At 38.1% G+C, this 24,548-nt stretch overlaps 1 protein-coding gene across 7 annotated transcripts in view; it reads right to left on the bottom strand.

Annotated features, from left to right (window-relative positions):
• The window catches only part of fbxo38 (F-box protein 38), a 104,258-nt gene that overhangs the window by 15,212 nt on the left and 64,498 nt on the right, over nucleotides 1-24,548 (bottom strand). For all 7 annotated transcript variants that reach the window (XM_069898750.1, XM_069898752.1, XM_069898753.1 and 4 more), the window contains 9 exons: nucleotides 21,802-21,932; nucleotides 21,454-21,624; nucleotides 20,503-20,645; nucleotides 18,305-18,485; nucleotides 15,652-15,738; nucleotides 8,993-9,169; nucleotides 6,440-7,216; nucleotides 3,851-3,951; nucleotides 1,962-2,064 (listed from right to left, as the gene is read on the bottom strand). In XM_069898750.1, the coding sequence (XP_069754851.1) occupies nucleotides 1,962-2,064; nucleotides 3,851-3,951; nucleotides 6,440-7,216; nucleotides 8,993-9,169; nucleotides 15,652-15,738; nucleotides 18,305-18,485; nucleotides 20,503-20,645; nucleotides 21,454-21,624; nucleotides 21,802-21,932 (1,871 nt within the window). The remainder of the gene's footprint in view (nucleotides 1-1,961; nucleotides 2,065-3,850; nucleotides 3,952-6,439; nucleotides 7,217-8,992; nucleotides 9,170-15,651; nucleotides 15,739-18,304; nucleotides 18,486-20,502; nucleotides 20,646-21,453; nucleotides 21,625-21,801; nucleotides 21,933-24,548) is intronic.

Below are 24,548 nucleotides of genomic sequence, written 5' to 3'. Positions count from 1 at the left end.
ACTACCACACTTTCTCTTCTTTTTGGACTCATTTATTTATTTTTAAATTTAATTTATTGCAATATTTGCTCCTGTAATCCTGCTGCAAAACAATGAAATTTGTGACACGTTTATGACAATAAATTCCAATTCTGATCAGCAAACACCAGTATTTTCCACGATAAGTTCAGCTCAACTTTTCTGATTTACACCTCTTCTAAATTAACCTATCTGATTTACGTATTTACTATTGCTTACTTTCCCTTTGCTATTTCAAGATTCAATTCATTGTCATGCAATAAAAAAATGTCATATTACATAAAATTTCTTTTGTCTGCTATAAGGCAGAGATATGCCATCGGCAGAAATTGCCTGGTGCCTCTTACAGTCAAAGAAAGAGAATTCCCCCAAAGTCACCGAGTGTCCGTGGATTTCACATCCAGTGCTGCCACAGCCTCCACTACTACATGGAGTCCAGTCCAAACCATCAGCAACTCAAGCTCCAGATCCGAACCTTTGATACGATGGGGAATGCGTCAACTCCCTCAGTATCCTCTAGCATCCCTCTTCTGATACCTGGTAACTCTTCAAGAGTCTCTAGCCAGTCTCTAGCAGAATGCTGCCTCGTGCGACTCCCTTGACCCTGCAGTCTCCAGTAGCCTACAGCTTGCTTGAGTTCCTCGCTTTGAGTCACCAGCAGTCCACTACTTGTGTTGTTCCTTCATCCGCAGAACCCCTCACTTGTCTGCCACCATCTCTTCTACTTTTCCTTCTCAGACGTGGGGTGGTCTCCCTATGCTCTGATGCCCTGCGCCAGTCCTCTGCTTCCCCAGTCCGCAACCCCTCGTTGATGATGCCGATGAAATGTGCCAAGATCATGGTATTTTGAATAAAACTACCATTGGCTCCTTTAACGTGCCATTCAAAGCTTGTACAGAGCTGACGGAAGTCAGACTGGGCAGCTGGACCCTGAGGGATAAGTGTGTCTCTGCTCCCTGCTCTCCATGGGTCCACAGCAGCAGCACCACCGTTATAACAGCTCCTGCAGCGCCGCCATTTAAAAAATTTAATCTGAAGATTTCATGTTTACCTTCATAACGAAGAGTTAGCTATCCTCTAATATTTATTATCTCTTTTTCTGTCTTGACATTTTGTGGTAATTTAATTATACTTCATGCTGCATCTTATATATCTGTTGGGTTACAGCAAGAAAGAATCTTGTGCATCTACACATATCTGTCCTTGTGTAATGTTAATAAACTTTAATCTCATCCTGAAGATGTGCTGGTTAGAGGGTAATCGGTGACTGTAGATTAGACATTTTCAACTGGGGGTGCGGGTGGGAGCCATGCCCAACAAAACCCCCCCTTCCCCAGCACATTTTGTGGGGGAGGGGGCACAGACTTTAAAATAAAATATGCTGGGAAAGGATGTGCATATGTCATCACAAGACACCAATGTGTTACAAGTCATGCCTCTTTTGTTTCTGGAATGCTGGCATGCTTTGTAAAATGATGAGCATTATGCCAGCGTTGCTTGGTTCAGTATAAACAAGCAATGCTGGCTTAATGATGGGTCTTCTTTACAGCAGGTTTGCAGAATCTCTGTGTTAAAAATCACATCTGGATCACCAATGTGCTTCATGAGGTAAGTCTACACTACGAGAGATTCCACATCTAATGACGTTGTTGACTCTTTACTTCTTCAATATGTGGAAATTAACATAAGCAATAAATGCATCCTGTTTCAATATTAATGACACCTCACAACAAATTGTAAAAATCGAAGTTTGAAGGCTTCATTCTTTAATACAGTAATGCTCAAACTGTGGTCTGTAGTTTTGCACATTGCTTTCAAATGTTTTCCCATGTCTTGTCAGGGAACACAAAGTTCAAGAGGGCATCTCGTCTATGCACATGATATTAAAAGCTGTCCCAATATATCATAATGATGAACTAGCCAAAAGTAATTCAAATACTTACCGTGGATAAACATCATCTTGGGACAATCTCTGAGTAGCAAATCTGTAATTCCACAATTAGTAAGTGTAATCCCAACCAAATTTTTGGATTTCAGATTAAGAACCTGTAATACATATTATTGTTAATTATTTCAAGGGCAAATATCAGCTAATGTAAATTTCTTTGCCAATATTTTTATTGGTTTCATCAAGTAAATGTTACATAGGCACATGATAAAATATTAACAAATCATACATAGAAAAAAAATGGTGTTAAGACCTAAGTTACAAAAAAAACCACTGAAAATAGAAAAACTGAAAAAACACTATACTAATTGTCAACCCCCTTCCTTCAGAGGCTACTGACTAAACATAAACAGTCCACTACCTAATTTAAAAAAAGGAGGTAATCAATGGAGTTAAAAATAAAACAGAAGTAACCTTACAAGTTTTGAAAATAATTAAGAAATGAACCCCATATGGAAACAAAATTAAGATTCATTTCAGTAGTGGAGCATCTAATTTTTTTCCCCCAAGTCAGACATGTCATCATATCAGATAACCATTGAGTATAAATGGAAGGGACAGTATCTTTCCATTTCATTAATATGGCCCTTCTAGCAAAAAGAGACACAAAGGCAACTTCATGGGAATGTGAAGCAGTCAACATCAGATCTGTTGGCCCACTTATTCCAAAAAGAACAAGAAAATGATTTGGAGTCAAAGTCATGTTAAGAACTAAAGACAAGGTATGAAATAAATCTCCCCAAAAGTTGGAAAGAGAGCGACATAACCAGTACATATGATATAGTGTACCTTCTTCAGTTATACATTTATCACATTTAGAAGAATGATTAGAATAGAATTTAGCTAATTGGACTTTGGAAAAGTGGGCCTGGCGTACTACCTTAAATTTTATTAATGAGTGCACTGACTTCAAAATAGAGTTCCATGTAGTTTCAGAAATGAACTGTCGAAAATCTTGTTCCCGTAGTCTTTTAATTTTGTCCAGGGAACTATCTACTAAAAAGTATTCTCTTCTTTCAAGCACCTTTACCTTTATTGGCTTCCAAATTAACTAATAATTTTGTGGTCAGACATACATTGAGAATTTGGTTACAATTCAGAAAACATTTAGGTTACCTTTTCTTAATTAGATCTATTTTAGGTAATTCCTTTTTTTTTTAAAAAAACCTTCGGTTCAAGATATTGGCTACCATCAATGGTCTTTTTACATTTTTTTTTAAAATTGACCAAAATCTTGCTTCTTCTTAACAATTATCCACCAAATTTATAATGCCTAAACATCAATTTTTTTTGTTATTTACAGGTTAGGAGCTTCTTGAATTCTTTAATTTTGAGGCTCCCTCAAGATGTGGAACCATATACGATAGGGAAGATTTATTATTTTAAACCTGATGGCAGCTATGTAAATTTAAGTGAAAAAAATATATAAACAATAGCTCTGGACCTGCTGTGCCATAAACCATAATACCACCATATAACAAAGGTCAAGTTGATCTATACATTTTTGTCCAGTAGTTTAGGAATTTGAACTGTAACTTGTTGGAAGATATCAGTCTGTAATATCACTGCAACAAATGTTTGCTAAATCCACTCCAATTAAAAAGTAAAAAAAAGACAGAATTGCATTTCATTCCCAATAATTATTATTGATAATTATTTCTATCTGATTACATTGCTTGCTGACACTCATTGATAAAATTCATACATTAAAAGTGTTTACTTAGTTTTGTTGTCAAGGTGTACCAATAAAGTTTCTGTGCAGGTCTCAAACATTTTGATGAACTGCAAAAAGGAAGTGTTTAAAAAACTGCAAAAGAAAACAACTGATTTTTTTTGCACTGATAAATATGATTTAAACAGTAAGAATTTAAGTTCATATTTCACCTGGACATGATCATCCTCAATGACAGGATCACTAGTGCTTGTGGATTTATCTGCAGTTCGTTTCTGTTTGACAGTTTTCCTGGGCTTCCGTTTGGAAATATCTATACAAAAAGTTAATTCATAGAAATAAGATTGGAACCTTAAACTGAAGTAAAATAAGTCAATTGAAATAAAGTTAACAAGCACAGCTGGGAAGAATCTAAGAGATCAGGGTAGTTGCAGCATGTCACTTCAAGGCCACTGCAAAATTATCTCAAGAAAAATGCTTTTCCAAATGAATCTAGTGTCAAGTCTTCTCGCTACTTCTAAGCAAGGACTTATTTGCTTCCAGTGGCAAAACCCTGCATTCTGAATTTCTATACTATTTCGAATACTGCACAAAGTACAGGAACTATAAGTTCATCTACAAGACCACAAGGATTGTCAATGATGTAACAAAATTAACAGTGAAATTGTATCTTTACGCAACATTAAAAAATAATTTGCTACAATTAAAAATATCCTTTGAAACAGTTAATGGAAAACAAAATTCATCATGTAATTAAGAATGGCAATTTGATTTCAACTGAAGTTCACGAGCCCAGATGAAAAAGTACAGCTGCTGGGGTCATGCATTAGTGCTTGGGTCAGCGCAAATGTCTTTCTCACCTCATTTCTCTGCTGCAAAAGCTTAAAAGGGGCAAGGGTAAAAAATAATTGAAGCTAAATTCAGGTTCATATTTGAAAGTTGTTAAAACTTGCATAATGGGACACCCATCATCAGTAAACTATGTCTAAATTGTCAATACTGTATCAGGGGAAATATACAAGTGGATTTGTTCCACTGGATACCCACAGTTCAAAGAACATGTTTTACATTCTCGAGTTTTGTCCTTGATTTCTCAAGATCACTTAGTGTGTCTTAATTTTGAAAAAAAGCATTAACTGTAATTCCCTAAAATTTGAGCTGTTTTACATACACACAAATGAATGCCCAGTTTAATTCATCAATTTGAAAAATAATGCTACCTTATTGATTATAATTTCATTAATGCATATTGGGTAACTTTATCATTTTCATTCAGTTAAAGAGTCATTTTGAATGCCATCCTTTAATCTCATGATTGGGGAGTGATAAAATTAGTGCTAAGGTAATTTTAAAACCCTGGCACAAATAGCACGAGCATGCTGTACAATCCTAGACATTCAACAATTATATGTTAACAGACATAAAAGTGCATAAAAGAAAAGGACACTCTGGACCAAACACAAGAACAAGCATCATTTGCGGCAATCACAAAATTTTATGGAAATCAATCATTCCAAGATTAATTTACAGGGCTAAATAGACATTCTCTGGGGAGATTCTATTTTATAAAGAACAATGCAGTTGTCTCTGGTAAATGAAGTGCATCAAATAAATACAAAAAATTTAAGTTCTTAAATTATGTATTCAAAAAGGAAGATGTCCTGTTGATTCTGGTCAGTTTCCTTTAAATTTAGGTTGGGGGCCACATTTGAAGAAATTCATTGCAATAGAAGGTATTTAAGATCCAATATGACACAAATGAATCACACATGAATTTATTCAGGCTTGAAAACCTGTGCATTCATAAAGAGGAAGAAAAAATGAAATTTTGAACTGATTAGTGAATTAATGACAGACAATGGTTTTTAAAAATAAAGACTTAAATACTTTGAATCAATTTAGATTGTTTGAAATGCCTAAATATCATAGACAACAGAAACTTTTAAAATCTTAAACAACTTTGATAGAAGACAAAGGCCCTCAACCACCAGGTTTGACTTCAACAAAACACTGAAGTGATGCCCTAAAGGCTTGACAGTTTATTTCTCTTTTTTAAATTTTTTTTTTTTTTTTTTTTTTTTTTACACAATAAACCATATTGACTAAAATACATACAGACATTTTTCTCTTGAATATATAGTGTCATTTTCTCCCCTTTTTCCCCCCTCCCTCCCTCCCTCTCCCCCTTCCCATTTATTCAAAGTTCAATCTATAAGATACATTAAATCCTTTAAACAATGTTGTCACTTAATAAAATAAACAATACATTTTTATCTTTTACTTTTATATACTGAGTCAGTTCATTTTGTTGTCTTCTCCTTCTGTCATTTTAGGTGGTGGAGGTTCATGGTAGGATTTCTCTATTGTATTTCGTGTATGGTTCCCATATACCCAAGACTGCAGAGGGCCAGAGACTGGCCCAGAATCTAGCCCAAATAAGTGTGACCATGCAAGGACCAAAGCAATGACTATGGTTTCCATATTACACAAAACACTAATGTTAGTGTGCAGTACTCTTCCAAGCTCCATTTCAAGTTTGAAACTGTAATCTAAAGCTACACTAACAGGCATATCATTCTTCACAAAATAAAACTAAGTCCTACTTGTCCTGAACCGCAAGGTGAATTGTTTCATACAGATAAATAGTGTTTAGCAATAGATACTCAGGTGTGGGGGAAGGAAGGTGACAGGGATAAAGTAAATGGTTATCTTTTTCCAAATGTATCTTGCAGTAAAAATTGTTTGCAACACTGGTATCATTTAGCACAAAACACTAAACAATTAAGTCATACACATTTTACCTGGTTCTGCAATCAATGGAATCTGGCCAAATTTGCTCCTTGATCTTGTTACAGGTCTACGTGGATAGCCTTCAGCCTGCGTCCCTTCAGAGCAGATGGTATGACAATTTGTATTCTCAGTGTCTCTGACACCACCGCCCTCACCACGAGTCCTCCCATTTTCAATATTCTGGTGTTCTTGCATGCAAATGGAAGATTTCCTCTGTGAAAATTCTGATACTGGTGAATCGGTGTTACAGTGTTCCTTTAAATCACAGTTACCTGAAGATGCCCTGCTTGTGGAAGCCTCATCGGATCCAGGGCATCCACATGTTCTTCTCTCCTTTACCTGAGTTGTGCTGCACTTGTAGCAAGTAGGAACTGAGCTATTCTTTGAGCTTTGCTCAACACTATTAGATGACTCCCCAATACGATGTGCAGAACGTGAACAGGCATGAATTCCACTATCACATGATGATGAATATGTGGCATTATAATGTCTGCATCCTTCATCATTCATAGCATCTATCCCATTAGATTCCATACTTTGAGAAGATGTAACAATGTTTGAGTTGGATGTTCCTGATGGACTGGAACAAATTCTAGCTGCAGAAGAAACATCTTTGCTCCTGTTCCTCTCTGGGACATCACTGGCTGCTTTCATATCGGCTTTTATTTGTTCACTGGTCACCTGACAGCTTTTCTCACAGCTACTTTCATCCACTTGGAATGGTCTTGGCACATCAGGCTGATTAACTGGGCTTTTCTTCCGCAATGGAGCCTTGCCTTTACCACAACCTGTAAACAAAACTTGCATATTATAGCTGCCAGATTACATTATGCCCAAGTTGTTACACAAACTGTGTATATTATTTATGATTGAATGAAAACTTAGTTTAACAAAACGAGCTGTTACCCTTTTGCAACTGAGTAAATAGCAGATGATCAAGATTACATTGAAAAGATGACTGAAGTTTCAAAAAATGTATTAAAAGTATCAACCTGCATCCAATATTACCAACAATGATTTAGAAAAAGGGAATGAAACAGACTATTAGTCATTAGAAAAAATTGTGGTCAATAAAATTAACATTCTTAAAGACGGATTCACATGTAATCATAAACATTTCCTCGTACTTAAATGGAGATTTTTGCAAATTGTATGGTACTTCTAAAAATGTAACTGATGACAAATAATTAGATGAAGGGAAAAGTGAACTTTAATGTGGTGAGGGAAAGTTTGAATTGAAAGCTCGAGTTTCATTCATTAATCCTAATTTGAGAATGAACATTTTATTGGTCGATATAGCAACCAACAAAAACCAGATGTCAAAAAAATCATGGGAGGAATTCAGCAGGTTGAACAGAATTTGTAAAGTGAAAAGGAATTATTAATGTTTCAGGTCAAAAACCTACAACAAGACAGAGTGGAGAGGGGAGATAGCCAGTATAAAGAGTGGAAGGAATCAGCGAGTCGGGCCAATAGGTGGTAGCCGAATTGGGGAAGGGTGAAGAATGACAGATGGAGTGAGGTGGGATGGGGAAGTGTGAGGCAGCAGCATGTGGGTGAAATAAAGAAACAGACGGTATATAAAGGACAGATGGGCCAGGTGGCGAGAGGGGAGAGTGAAGATAGAGACAGCTGTGGAGGATAAGCAGAGACACAATGGCTATCACTGTTGGTCTCTGATATGCAAGGAAGGTAATAATAGAAACTGTTAAAGGAGAGATAAAGGGCAGATAGAAGCAGATGGGCATACAAAACAGTGGGCAAAACATATAGGTAGAAGGTTGATGGAATCAAATGGGGAGAGAGATGAAAATGGGTGAATTGAGGTGCGGGGCAGCGAGAGACGGATATAGGAAAGGGAACAAAAATAGAATAGTTGGTAAATTGGCAGAATTGAGGGAGGGCAACATGGGATGCAAGGGTTCATACTAATGATACCATTGGGTTGCAGACTCCATAGGTAGAATACAAGATATTGTCCTTCTAGCTTACATTGGCCTCATCCTGGTGGTGGGGAAGACCAAGAACACACAAGTCAGTGTGGGAGAATGGGAGTTCAGGATGGCCACTGTTTAAAACAGGTGCTCTGCAAACTAATTGTCTAGTGTGCACTTGCTCTCACCAATGTAGAGGAGGTCACATTGAGAACAGAGAATACCATAGACAAGGTGTAGCAGGTACATGTGAATCTTTGCTTCACCTGAAAAAGTTGTTTAGGTGCTAGGATGGTGGGAGGCATGTGCTGTAGGAATAAATATTACACCTCCTGCAATTGCAAAATAAAGTGCAAGTTGTCAGGAAGTGGTGGGAGGCAGGTTAGAGATTCAATTATAAAATGGGAGTCATTTGTATTAAAAATAGGGTTACCTCATTCAGATATGTGACAGGTGAAATATAAACAGAGGCTCTAGCAGGATGGTTCAGTCTAGTCAGAATTATTAAATGTATTTTACTGTACATTATATCATTCAACACAAAATATTCAATTTTCATTTAGCAATTAACATCCTGATAATGTTCCGATAATCTTTAAGTACAAGTTCTGCACAAGCTGCCACACTCACCAGTTCCTTCACAAAGTAGAGGTGCATATCTTTTCCCCTCATCTGAAAAATTATCCACCTCGTCACGTCCATTCCAGTTCCCAGAAGTATCTTTAGTATATCCATCATCATCTTCACTATCTGAATCATCCACAACCACTGGATTTACTTTGACAGTCGGCTGAAGGCCACTCGGTCCTAAATGAGATTACACAATGCTCGACGTCAATGTAATGCTCCAAAGGAGCAAACAAAAAGTTTTGGTTTAAAGTTTAGAAAACTGAAACGTTGGTTATGCATTTTTACCTTTGCAACAGAAAGGATACTGTTTGACTTGCTGTACTTCTCAGTATTTTGTGTTTTTACTACCACTCAGAATAGCTACTTGCACACTCCATCTAATCTCCCTTCCTGTAATCACCTGGTTCAAGTGTAGAATGTCAATCTTGTTGACGCTTTGTACACAGAAATCAGACAAAGAAGTTGGTGCAAAGACAACAAGAAATAGAGCCAAGATTGCTCTATCATGTTTGAGAAAGCCGAGCTTTGTTAAATTTGGGATGTTTTTGAACAGCATTTTGTAGTTCTGATATCGAGTTACCTAAACTATTAAAATTGATTTAAATCATTACATGATAAATTAAATAACTTTCTTTTAAAGAATACAAAGAAAATATGGACAATTAAGCAAACAATTAATGCTCAAATGACTTCATTAAAAATATTTTTTAATCCTTCACCTATTTATTTCAGATTAAAGTATTTTCAGTTAGTACAGTACACTATATAGTACAAAAGTTTATGAAGTACAAAAAGTTAAATGTCCATATCATAATTACTTGTTGAATTTAGCTTGACCAGAATGGAACTGTCCTTCATGAGTTTTCCCCATCTTTCATCGGCATGCTGGACAAACCACCATTTTCTCCAAATTTCTAATTTGAAAATTTTGGCAGCATCTTGAATAGGACAATTATTTTGCATTTTGTTTCTTTGGAATTGAACATAAATGCAATAAATTCCATTTCAAAAATGATTATGGTGAAGTTTTATTACAATTATACAAAAACTATTTACAATATTTCAGATAGTCTACCAAGGCCCTATTTTAATTAATTTCTTCCAGAAGTGTTTATTGCCATCCTCTTTGCACAGAGTAGTGCATTATGAGGCGAATTCAGATGATATGCTAACAATCAACTGCATTGATCAGACCAGATATGGATGGAATATTTCCTTTCATGAGGGAAATAGATGGTGTTTCAATCATGATTCAATTAATAAGATTTATTTTTTGTTTAATTCATAGTTTACACAGTATATGCCCTTCGGCCCTCATTGTTATATATTCCTCCCAAAAAAAAACTAAACCTTTCCTTTCTTATAACCTTCCATTTTCCTTTCATCCATGTGCCTGTCTAAGAGACTTAAATGTCCCTAATGTTGCAGCCTCCACTACCACTCCTGCCAAGGACCAGGCACCAACATCTCTGTGTAGAAAACTTACTCCTGATATCTTCCCTAAACTTTCCTCCCTTCACTTTGTACAGATGCACGCTGGTGTTTGCTACTCCCACCCTGGGAGCATATCTCTATTAAGTTACCTCTCATCCTTCTTCACTCCAAAGAGTAAAAGCCCCATCTCTGCTAGCCTTGCCTCATAAGACTTATTTTCCAATCTAGGCAACATGCTGGTAAATCTCTGCACTTCTCCATAGCTTTGACATCCTTCCTATAATTAGGTGACTAGAACTAAACTCAATATTCTAAGTGTAGTCTCACCAGTGTTTGCTACTCCCACCCTGGGAGCATATCTCTATTAAGTTACCTCTCATCCTTCTTCACTCCAAAGAGTAAAAGCCCCATCTCTGCTAGCCTTGCCTCATAAGACTTATTTTCCAATCTAGGCAACATGCTGGTAAATCTCTGCACTTCTCCATAGCTTTGACATCCTTCCTATAATTAGGTGACTAGAACTAAACTCAATATTCTAAGTGTAGTCTCACCAGAGATTGGTGGAGCTGCAACATGACCTCTCGACTCTTGAACTCAATTCCCAGACTAATGACGTTCAACATCCCATTGCATTTCTTGCAATCACAGGGGTAGATGCCAAGGGGGCAACTGCTGGGGAGGAATGAACAAGGGAGTCACAGAGGGACCTGTCCCTGAGGAGGGCAGACAGGGGAAGGTCATGTGGTAGGTGGCGGAAATGGCAAAGTATATATCAGATATGGAGAGGTCGGTGAGGACAAGGGGAATTCTGTTGTTGTTTCACTTGGGGCGGAAGGGGCCAGGGCAGATGTGTGGATGAGGGTTGAGTTGATGGCAGCAGAGTGGAAGTCACATATTTTGAAGAGGACATCTCTGATAATCTTGCATGGAAGACCTCATCCTGGGAGCAGATAGACAGAAATTGCAAGAAAGGAAAGGAATCCAGGGTGTGAAGAGGTATAGTCGAGGTAGCTGTGGGAGTTGGATGAGAGTCTGCCTCCCAAGATGTAGACAAAGAGATCGAGGAAGGGGAGTATTGCTAGAGATTGCCCAAGTGAATTTGAAGTTGGGGTGGAAGTTGACAGCAAAGTGGATAAAGTAGACGAGCTCATCTTGAGTGCATGAGGCAGCACCAATGCAGTTGAAGGAGAGGAAGAGTTGAGAAGCCTTACCTGCGAAGGTTTGAGCATGGATTGCTCGACATAGCCAACAAAAAGGCAGGCAGAGCTGATGCCCTTGAGGGTACCTATAAGCTACTCCTTTGACTTGGAAAAAGTGGGACACATCAAAGGAGAATTTATTGAGGGCGAGGACAGCTTCTGCTTACCAGAGGGGAATTGGATGGGTCTCTTGTTGAGGAAGAAATGAAGGGCTTAGAGCCTTTGGTATGGTGGATAGAGGTGTATAGCGATTGGATGGTGAAGATGAGGCAGTCAAGTTCAGGGCACTGGAAGTTGTTGAAGTGATGGAGGGCATATGACTACAGTTCGGGATTCAGCACCATCATCCCCTTAAAACTGATCAGCAAACTCTAAGACCTGGGCCTCAATACCCCACTGTGTAATTGGATCCTGAATTTCCTCACCCCAGAACCCAATCAGTTCAGCTTGGCAAGAATATCTCCTCCACAATCTCCACCATCACTAGAGTACCACAGGGCTGCCTACTTAGCCCCCTGCTTTACTTGCTTCACACATATAACTTTGTGGCTCAATATGACAACAACACAATTTACAAATTTACTGATGATGCCAAATAGTGGGCTATATAAAAAGGAGTGACATGTCAGCATACAGGAGGGAGATTGAAAACTTGGCTGAATGGTGTACTAAAAACCTCTCACTCAAAGTCACCAAACAAAGGAGCTGATTGTTGACTTTAGGAAGGGAAAACTAAGATGTATGATCCAGTGATCATTGGGGGAAATCAAAGGTATTGTATTGGGAAGTGTTGTGGCTGTCATGTGAAAGCACTTCCCCCTACCTCGTCGGAGGACAAACCAGCTGCCAATCAAGGTTTGATTCCGCCTCATCCATTAGTGCACACCATGCTGTTGTAAATTACCTGGACTGGACTCTCATGCCTATCTGTACTTGACCTTGGGCCAATGGCTGTTGTAATTGGATTAATCCTCCTGGCACTGAGCCATTGATCCTTGCTAATGACCTGGGCTGGACCCTCCAGCACTATAAAGGTGCCACGAGTTCTTTGTTCTCTCTCTTTGTCATCTCAGGACTACCCTGATTCACTCCAGGCCTAGAAATGTAAAAGACCACTGGGGAAACTGATGGTAAGATGTGCACTGTTAAAAGAGTTGGGGGCTTTTAATTAGTGTCCCTTGTAGCATAGAGCCATGCCTGCACTGAGTCAAGGGGTGGTGGGGCATTGTAGTGATTTTTCCTTAATCATTGTATGTTCCTGTGTATGTGTGTGTTGTTCCCACGCTATTTTCTCCACGATCATTATTGTCTGCTATTTCTTTCCCACGGCTGTTGTAAACTGTGCATAAGTGTGTGCTGCATCAGTTACCATTTCCCACACTTGACTTCTGTAAATAAAATCCTTCCCTTCCAAAACTGTGTTCTTAGTACTTGCCCTTGAGACCTACCAAACCTGTTTCCTCACTCACAACAAGTGGAGAAGGTGAGCAAACAACCTTTTCTACACCCAACATACAAATATCATTAGGAAGAAAGCATGTCAGTGGATCTAGTTGCTTACGAGTTTGCAGTGGTTCGGTATGACATCTGAAACCTTGGCAAACTTCTGCAGATATGCAGTGGAAAGTATGCTGACCGGCTGCATCATGGCTTGGTATGGGGACACCAATACCTGAGTGGAAAGACCTACAAAAGTAGCGGATACAGCTCAGTATATCACAGGCAAAACTCTCCCTACACTGAAAAGATCTATATAGAGCATTGCCATCAGAGAGCAGCAGCAATCATCAAGGACCCACACCACTCAGGACATGCTCTGTTCTCACTGCTACCATCAAGAGGTATAGGTACCACAAACCTCATACCACCTGCTTCAGTAACAGTTGCTACACCTCCACCATCAGACACCTAAACAACAGACTCAATCAGAGACTCATTGAAGGACTCCTATTTCACAGATTATTTTTCATTGAATATTATTTCTTTTTTCTATTTGCACAGTTTATTTATTTTTTTCTTTGTTTCCATTTCTCTCTTTTGAATACTATCATTTTCTTGAGGAAAAAAAGGACATCAGGGCTGTATATGATGTTATGCGTGTACTCTGACAATAAATTTCAGGTTTAAGAATCATGGATGTAGGTAGGGAAGGATGGAACGAGGGGGGTTGGGCCAGTAGCACATGAAAAAGATGGGTCATCCGGGACAATTAGGTTTGCGGATATTGGATAAGAGATAGGTCCGAGCAGTGTGGGGTTGAGAAACAATAAGGTTGGAGGCCATGAAAGGGAAAGGAGCAAAAGTGATGAGTTCACAGAGAAATGTGAGACAATTTTTTGATGAAATTTGGTGGGATCCTGTTGAAGGGACAAGTAAGAGGTGTCTGAGAGCTGTCATCTGGCTTTGGTTTGATAGAGGTCAGCGCATTAGACCAAAACAGTGCCACCATTGCCTGTGAGTTTGATAGTGAGGTTGGGATTGGTGCAGAGAGAGTGGAGGGCAACGGGTTCTGAGGAGGTGAGATTAGAATGAGTGAGGCGGGTGGTGAAGTCAAGACAGTTAATGTCTCAGTGGCAGTTGGAAATATTAAGATGTAGAGTGCAGAACATGGTTTGCAAGACCAATATTTAAGACAGGAGAAGTGGCCTGTTCAGGGTGGGTGGTGATGAAATATCCTGGTGTAAGTGTGCATGGAGACGGAGCCTACAAAAGAAGAGTTTGGAAATATGGTGTACATGAAACTCATCGAGCTGTGGGTGAAGGGGGATGAAAGTAAGCCCTCTATTGAGGACAGAATGTTCCATCTCTGAGAGGGGAAGGTCGGAGAGGATGAGACACCTAGAATATGCAATTTTCACAAATAAAAAATAAAGTACAACACCTCATCAAATAATTTCACACAATCATTTCCTCTATTGCAGTGGTCCTTAACCTTTTTCTTTCCACTCACATACCACTTTAAGTAATCCACCTATGCCACAAGTGCTCTGTGATTAGTAAGGGATTACTTAAGGTATATGTGAGTAGAAAGAAAAAGGTGGAGAACCACTGCTCTATTGTGATAGAAAGACTGCAATATTTACAATCTGCAAAATACTTTGCAGTGTACCAAAAAGGTTGCCTTATTGCAACCTCAAGCCACAATCTCAAGCCAGGATAGGAGTTGTAGGTGCAGGGAAACACCCTTGGCTTCAATTCACACATCATCATTATGTGGTTTAATCACTGCTGGGTCTGTTTTGGATTTTTCCATTCTTCATTTTAGGAATACATTCACCTCAAGAGAGAACCCTATCACTACATCATGTGCAACAAATAGACCGTGGTCTATTTGTAAAATTATAACCCAAGGAAGGAGGACAATAAAATTATACCAATAACCACATAACCGTTTACAGCACGGAAACAGGCCATGACGGCCCTTCAAGTCCGTACCAGTTCACTTAAACAACTCCACTAGCTCCTCCGCAAACTCCTGAGGAAGTAGAGGTACAAGAGTATTTGATCCCCTGTGGTTTTCTCATGCCAAATGCATCTTGCAAGCAACATTAATATTTTTAAAAGTTTCAAGAAAAACAGGGTAACACTGTAGTTGCACTAGGCAAGCAGTGAGTGAAAGAACCACGCAGTCTAAAGTGAGTCGAACAAAATGACTTTAAATCCGAGATTTAAATGCATTTAAATCTCTCAGAACCTGATGATGCTTGTGACTCCCGGGACCTTTATGACATCAGCCACTAGGCTGTGGGCTTGCCCTGTATCCGGAGCTCTCACAGTCAGATCTGCCGCAGACTTGCCCATGACTCTGTGAGCCTGTTCACCTGTTGCATGGGCGAGCCGCCACAACACAAAATATATTTTTAATCTCTGATCATGGTCAGCAAATTTTTTTGTGACATTTGTTGAAGTTAAACAATTCAGCATCATGATGAACTTAGAAGACAAATGAAAGAAGCATAAACAAAACACTAAAGTGACAGGCCAGGCTTTGTTCACAAAGCCATCTATCACATTCTCATAATTTACCTGCTTGTTCTTCATCAACATCCATGGAAGTTACAGATTGTTCACCATCTGGCCTGCTATCCTGTACTGCCTCCTCAAATCCTTGTTCTGAAAAAGTAAAGAAGACCTAAAATTAATTAATAGAAAGCAATACTACATGTACCACTGTGTCTTACTAATGGACAAGTAGTACAGTGAAATCCCTGTAATCTGGAATTCAAGCAACTAGCATCCTCAAGGAACCAGCAAAAAATATTACAGAAATAGGTTAAAAAAAGTTTAAAATTAGCGCCATCACCCCACCCCCCCCCCCCCCCGGCCCCAACCACCATCCCACGCAGTGTGTTTGCCAATCACAGAATACCCAATCTCAAGCAACCAGCAAATTCCCATCTGGCATCTACCAATGTGCTGGATACCAGGAGTTTTACAATACAAAGAAAATGTAAATTAACATCAGAAACTACACATTTTTTTAAAAATTACCTTTAGAATCAATACTTGTCGCAGTCATAGAACACGGCACCCTCAAACTATTGTGCATACCACAAAGACTCATTTTAGTTAGAAATAAGCTACACATGTTCTCCAATCAAATCCAGACTAAATTCAAACTTGCTTTATTTGCATACTGTTGAGAGAATCTGGAAGGGAATCAACCACAAATTGAAAACACAGGTACATGGTGCACTTAGCACAATGCAAATCCCATCAAAGGGGAGAGTTGGTGGAGTACAGAGAGGTTGGGGAGGGGCAGAATAAGTGGTACATACTGCTGAAAAATGATCAGCTGATAAAACCATGTCCCCTGATTTAGCCTCCAGTAGTACAGCTAGAAGAGCTGCTGCCTTACAGCTCCAATAACATCATCCATCCCATAGATGACTTGGTTGATAGGTTAACTGGCCACTGTAAACTGCCATGTGAGTGAGGGTAATACTAAGAGTTTATGGGAATGCAGGAAGAATAATAAAACAACGAATCAGCATAAATAAATGTGTGATAGCCTGTGTGGACACAGTTTATAATAAAGTGTCTGCTTCCATGTTGCATGAGCAATGACTTCTTTTTATAACATTAAAGAAATCAAAAAGTAAAGTAAAAAGATAAATCATTTACAATATTCAAATACAAGCTAATCAAAAATGGTAATATTTTCTCCAGCATTCTGTTTTTACTGGTAATATTTTAACCCATTTCACCAGACTATTTATTTTCCACTAATTTCAACATGAAAGTTACCCGTGCTGTGCACAAGCAGGATTAACCACATGGAACATCAGTGCTCTGATGTTGGACTTGAACAGCAGTCAACAACTTCAGAATTTCTGCATTCATGTATACTTGTGTGAAAATCTCAAACCCATAGTGCATGGACAAAATGCAGACTTCAATCTTTTTTTAAAAATAACATAAATGATCCAAACTCATCCACAAACCACACTAGAACTGCACAACATTCACAGCAGAAACTGGAACTTAAGAGTAACTAAAAATAAAAGACAATAGAATTATTGTGACATAAATACCCATCATCCAATATAGAATGAGTTTCCGTGCATCTGGGAAATCTATCATTCATGTGCTTTGTTTTGTGTTTGCTTAACTTCTGGAATATTGTCAAACAAGTTAATGTCCTGGATGTGCCTTTCTGAAACAACTGCCATAACTCTTAAATTCAATGTCTAACAAGATAAAATTCACTTTTTTTTTTGCAATGAATCTTCAATTTGAGAAAGCTGAACACTCCATTAGTTTGAATCGCTCTCTTTGGCTTGGCTTCGTGGACGAAGATTTATGGAGGGGTAAATGTCCACGTCAGCTGCAGGCTCATTTGTGGCTGACAAGTCCAATGTGGGACAGGCAGACACGGTTGCAGCGGTTGCAAGGGAAAACTGGTTGGTTGGGGTTGGGCGTTGGGTTTTTCCTCCTTTGTCTTTTGTCAGTGAGGTGGGCTCTGCGGTCTTCTTCAAAGGAGGTTGCTGCCTGCCGAACTGTGAGGCGCCAAGATGCACAGTTTGAGGTGATATCAGCCCACTGGCGGTGAATAGCATCTAGACAATACACGTCATTGTTTAAGATGCTAATTTCACTTTTAAAAAAGAAACATCAAGACAAATCAACATCTAACTCTGATTATCCAAAAATCAGATTATCCTATTTTCTGGACCCAGAAGTGACGGCTGTTCGGCTCCAAAATTTTTTTCGGATAATTGAACATTTCAGCAAAATCCCAAATCTTCATTTATCCAAAAAATTTCAAAGCTGAAATGACATCATTTCACTGCCGAAAATTTTCAGGTAAATGAGGATATCTGAAACTATCAGAAATCCTTAGTTATCTGAAATATTTTTGGAGCCTAACTGACGTCACAGGTTTAAAAAATGTTGGAAGTTTGGAAAAACCTCCCGAGTAGAGTTTTGAGTTTTGGTGTTGGATTTATCTTATTTTGTTCAGGTTGTTTTTTTAGTGAAAATTAATTATTATTTCATGCTTGAAAAGCTCTCTCTGTTACAAGCGATTTGCTATTGCTACTGGGCTATTTTTTAAAAAAAAAGATCAGTTAACTGAAAATATCACTTATCCGAAGTAGGCCCAGTCCCGACCATGTCAGATCTTACAAAGGTGGATCTTACAAACAAAGTGACAATGATAATTGGGTTAAAATCTTACCATTCATTGGATTTGGGAGATCAGCTGCTGCTCTCTCTTGCTGGGCATCATTTTCCTCGTTATTGATATTACCGTGATTATTTTGGTGATTATCATTATCATTATTGGAATTTTGATTGCTAACAAGAGCAGAAGAAACACCAATTCCCGTTCCAGCACTCAATCCAACACGAGCACATCCCTGAACCAATGAATAAGCAAAACTGTGACTATCTCAGTTTCACGCTAAGCTTTTTTTTCTTGCACTGAACAATCTGCAGAAACATCAGCAACATTTACATGCAACATAAATTGATGTACTCAGGCGACTAGTCCTGAAAGATCAAGCATTTTCTTCTCACCACATCCTGCAAATATTTTACCTGGTGTAACAAATTAGATGCTGCCACAGCAGGTCATTTTCAGGATGGCAGACAAACTAATAGTGCGCCACAGAGATTAGTGCAGAAACTTCATGTAGTTATACAGGTATGCACTGCTTAACATCTGTTCGGACAACATCCAACCGCATATCCCATAATTATTCAGTGACCGTGAGCAAGTCCACAGCAATTTAGAAAAAGCGATCACTCGCTATAGGAAATTGTATACTGAATACCCACACTGATCCTACTACACTGTGTCAGTCCCATACTTATCCCTACTTACAAATCAAAAGTTTACAGGTGAACTACAGTATCCTATACAGCTTTGCTCAGTACAGGTAGTCTCTGACTTATGATGGGGTTCAGTTCCGGACTTCCATCGTAAGTGGAATATATCGTAAGTTGGGGTCTATCTGTACAGATCAAAAAGAAAAATACTGCGGCATCTTATGTAATCCTTGAATAAGCCACAAAAAAAATCAATGAAAATAGACTCAATACTCTCCAGGCAAAAGAAAATAAGCAGAGGAAATAACAAGAGCTACACAAAAAGACCCAATCTTGATACAAGTGTAGAAACATACACTGTATTGAATAAAGGTTTTCAGCATCCTCTCCCCGACCACCCGTACAACCAAGCTCCTGACCGCGGGTCCTCTCCCCGGCCACCCGCACATCCAAGCTCCTGACCGCGGGTCCTCTCCCCGGCCACCCGCACATCCAAGCTCCTGGCGCCCAGGCTGCCCACACATCTGAGCTCCCAGGTGGTCGGGAGCTCAGATGCACGGAAGGTCTGGGCATCAGGAGCTCAGATGCGAGGGCGGCCAGGGAGAGGACCGTGGTCGGGAGCTCAGATGCGATGGCATTAGGGGAGAGAACACTGAAAACCTTAACAGTGTTCAAAACAGCGTATGCTGAACACAATCCCCAGCACTGCGAGAGAATCGCATCACTGCACTGCATATCGGAACTCAAGATCAAAAGTATCGATTCTGATCATCGTAACTTCAAAATATCCTAAGTTGGAACATCGTAAGCCTGTATATAATGTGGTGTTCACATCGCCTAATGCCCAATTTCACAGGATGTGTCGTGGACGTTAAACAGGGCATACCTGTAATCCATACCAATGATTTAACCAAGATAACTGCGTGTTGTATCCAAATTTGCTGATGATACTTATGAGGGAGAAGGTGAACTGTGAGAACACACAGTCTGTAGAGATATAGACATGGTAAGTGAGAACATACAACCACGGCAGATGGGGCACAACATGGAGAAATGTGGTTTAATCTTTCATACATAAAAAGTGCAAGACTGACTACTGAAGGGATGCCCTCAGAAATAATACAAGAAATACAAATTTAGCAAGTAGGTACAGCAACCAATTTAGAAAACACGTAGAATGCTGGCTTTTATTAGAAGGGATGAGAGCACAAAAGTAGGAAAATTCTGCTACTGGACTTAACAAATTCATTAATATTGCATTACTTAGAGAGGAAGTGTGTACCTTGAGGCAATGAGACGAGGCATTGCTAAATTTCTTCCATGTAGGGAAGAATTATCTTTAGTAAAGATTGAACATACTGGGCATCTACCCTCTAGACTGTAGAAGAAAGAGAGGTGACTTCCTGAAACATACAAGATCAGAAAGGATAACTCTTGAAAGATTCCCACTGGTGTGAGAATCTAGAATATGCTCTCTTGGAAATCTGAGAATACTGCATGTTAATGGGCATTCTTGAAAAAGTAAAGAATATTAAGGCTGGAAACCACAGTCAAGCTCACTGAGTATTATTAATTCCTTTATTCTTACAAAATCATTATCTATACCTTTGGAGGTTCCCGGAACATTTGATCCAATGAAATAAACTCTAAACTTGGCAGCATTTCTATAAATTGACTGAATGATTCCAATTTAATGGCATGGCAACGAACAAGTGTAAGATCCACTAAGCGGCTCCATCGTGAATGGTCTATAAAACATTAAAACAGAGTAAATTTCCGTTATTTAAACAAATCATCATGAATTCTGTTCTTCGGATGCATTAAAAAATTTCAGTAATTGGATTACATTAAACTATCATTGCGCATCAGCACTAGAATTTAAATTCCTAGTTTCACAAGACAAATAATTAGATCAATCGTTAAAGAATAGTCGTGAGACTTGTGCTTCTTCATCATCCAATTTATACTGGTCGTAGAACTTCAAAATAATTTAGTACAAGTGAAATCTCTTGAATATGTTATTTGAGTCTCTTGACAGACAAATGTTTTTTTTTAAATATATTGTGCTACACCACCAATTTTGCAAATACAGTTTGAGAGGAGATAATTATACAACTTTAGAGGTATCATGCACATTATATGATGTATGCAATTTAATAGTAAATAGTCTTTGTAAAAGAATGACATGCTACTCATCACAACCCTTTTGTATTCCACATTCTGGTAACTTATTAATTTTAGTGGAATAAGAAGGTACATTGACTTTTAAAAAAAAACTGGATACAAAAATGATTTTAATCAATTGGAAATTTGCCTTTTGTGCTAATTTATTGGAAAATTAGCAACAAGATCAGTTATGTTTAGCTCTTGAAAGTAGCTGCTGTGTTCTTTTTGATGAGCTTAACACATTTTAATTTTAATTCCAAATGGCAATCTCATACAACTGGAGTACACTCAATTAATTTATATTCAGCTCATTGTAGTCCAATTCACTTATCCAAAATTAAAATAGTACATGAATAATATAAATGCAGGCCTTATAAAATTTCACTGTACCTGATATCCAGTTGTGTGCATTGTGGAGATGTGGACAATTATAAATAAGTAAATATTTGATGCAAGGAAATACTTCATTCACTGCTTTCATCCCAATATCTGTAATGATACCAGGATTTTCTACGACATCTGCTAAACCATTCTTCACCAATTCAGCATTGTTCATTTTACCTGGTAAAAATATAAATATATACTGTAAATTATATATCATAATTTGAGTATACAGAAATAATCAACATTCTCCTTCCAAACAAGCGGTCACATTTTTTATTAAACAACTCCGATTTACCATCAACGAATCAGTGGCAGTTCAAGAAAAAGGTTAAAAAAAAAATCACAGATCCTTACATTGCAATAAAAAATCATCAACATATCCAAGGTGTAGGGTTTCAAACTGGGGAAATTCTAGCTCTGCCATTTTTAGTGCTGAGAAAACACCATCTTTGGTTAGTGAAGGTTGAATACGAACTTCGTGTAACCTGAAGTACAACAAACAGAATGAAGATTAATAATTTGTTAAAATTTAAATATTCTTACCTTCCACTAACCCAATAGCTCTTTTATAGCACAAAATAAAGTTGTCATTTTAAGATGAGTATTTCTTTCTTTTCTATTGCATTTGGCTTTGCTTAGAGGTGCACTGCACTTCCAAGATGAATTATTTCATCATCCCTCCCCCCCTCCAAAGTCAATTATGCAATTGGATTCATCAATTTGAACTGGGTCATAGAATTGCTTTAAAAAAAAAATTAATTAAGTGTTATTATGTTTCACAGTGCATTTATATTTCTAATTCATTATCAATGTGTTAGCTAAATGCTGTGTGGAGGTGGATCTGACAGTTCTTTAGTACTAGCCCTACCATGCTTGCAGAACAGCTGCAGAATAGAAACCTCAAGGTCAATGGCAGATGTGCAGTCCCAAAAGAACTATGCTGCTACAGAGCTAGTTTGGGCTAGATCAAGCATTATCCTTTGTACTAACTACAAGATGAAATTATATAGTACATCAGTATAGTAAGCACTTAACATAATAAGATATTATATGGTGATCCACTGGAATATTTGGTCAAAATATAGACAAATGAGATGGTAACCAAAAACTTAGCCAAAGAGATGGAGAAGGAAAAACAAATTTATCTTGAGATCCAGGTTTCTGAAGCAATGATCAGCAATAGTGGGGTCATGAGAGCCAATCAAAAATAATTGGAGAACATAGATTCAGAATAGGAGGGCTAGAAGAGGTTGAGACATGGACTATTGATCTGGAGGCACCAGTGTCAATTCACCATTTTGGGGAGATAAAATTGAATTTAAGTTTGGAAGTAAAAAGCTTGGAATCTTGAAAAGAATGGATTTTTAATAAAGAGGCTCTCATGATTATTCTTTCCGTCCAGGGAAGGAAATCTGTCAACATATCATATCTACCCTTTTTGCAACTCCAGACCCACCAATGTGGTGGACTCTAAACCACTCTTTAAAATGCCCAGCAAGCTACACAGATCAGGGGCAGATGGAGGCAGGCAATAAATTCAGGTCTTGCCATTGTCAGATAGTTCCTCAGAATGAATGAAACAGCCCAACTATGGATGCACTTTTGCAGTTCTTCCAGAATAGTCAAAAATAATTTATACCATAATGTAATAATTACCATGTTCAAAATTAATCCTGTCCAACTATGGATGCACTTTTGCAGTTCTTCCAGAATAGTCAAAAATAATTTATACCATAATGTAATAATTACCATGTTCAAAATTAATCCTGCGACTGTGAATGTTTCCACTTAATTATATCGGGTAGAAGTGCCTCAGGATGGCATCTTCATGCTCTCAATTATTTGTTTGGATAATTCCTGGTCATTGTTACAAGTACCAGGGATCACATTACTGGTTATCTTTCCGTCATGTGCAAAACCATTTTAAAATTATATTAAAAGGTGTACTGAATAGTGAACATTTACTTTTGTGCAAGTTACTTAGAGTGGTGAAAAGAATTTCTCCAGAATGAAGTGAGGCATAGTCAGTCTATGGTGGGGATTTTACAATGAGAGTTTTAACGATAAGTAAAACTAAATAGGATAGCCTACGAGACACAGATAAGGTGGACAGCCAGCATCTTTTTTCCAGGGCAGGAATAGCAAACACCAGGGGATGTCTGTATAAAGTGAAAGGAGGAAAATTTAAGGGAGTAATTCAGGGGTATGCATTTTACTCAGAGTTGTGGGTGCCGAGAATACCTTACCAGAGGAGGTGGTGAAGGCTGAAAACATTAGGGACATTTAAGAGATTCTTAGGCCCATGGATGAAAGAAAAATAGAGGGTTACAAAGTAGGAAGGGTTTAGCTTTTTTTTTGGTAGGAATATATAGTTCGGCATAACATTTGTGGACTGGAGGCATACAAGTGAAAGGAAGAGTGCAAGTTAGATAAAGGATGAGCTTAAATTTATGGCGTGGAAAGTCAATTTGTCAAAACTAAAGGCCAACAAGATGATGGACTGCAACTTTAGGTAAAGATGCGAGTCCAGAGGAAGTTTCTGTTGCAATAAAAGATGTTGAACCACCAGTTTAAGAGCAAATATTGAGATTGCCTCAAGGTAAATCGACCTCTTCCCACATGTTGATGTTGGGTTATCCAATATATTAATAACTTGAAAGATTCTTCAATCTATTCACAATCATTAATATGGCCCTTAAATGTAGAATGCATAATGCAAAGTGTGCAGTAAAGATTTCCAGTTACTTTTTTCATGCAAAGCAATGTGAACATATTACTTCCAGCAACAAGTTTGACAAATGGGACACACTTTCCAAATGAATTAAATAAATTCACAGCACATTAAAAATACATTGGAAAAGAATAAAATTAGATTAAGATTTCTGTGATTACATGATGTACCGATAGATATTTTCTGAATCCTAAAGCTAATTAAATTTTACTTCACAACAGTGAAGGAATCTCAATTTAAACCTTGCATTAATGTGATATTATTACATATACTGAATTTTCATGAACTTCTCAACACTATCAAGTTTATATGTATTTTTTCCCAATCTTTTTGTCCTACTGATCTGCAATTTGACAAAGTTCGAGCTTTC

Source organism: Narcine bancroftii, chromosome 9 (assembly GCF_036971445.1).
Source record: "Narcine bancroftii isolate sNarBan1 chromosome 9, sNarBan1.hap1, whole genome shotgun sequence".
Classification (NCBI taxonomy): domain Eukaryota; kingdom Metazoa; phylum Chordata; class Chondrichthyes; order Torpediniformes; family Narcinidae; genus Narcine; species Narcine bancroftii.
Note: the sequence above shows the minus strand (reverse complement) of the source record. Positions and strands in the feature narration are given on the sequence as shown.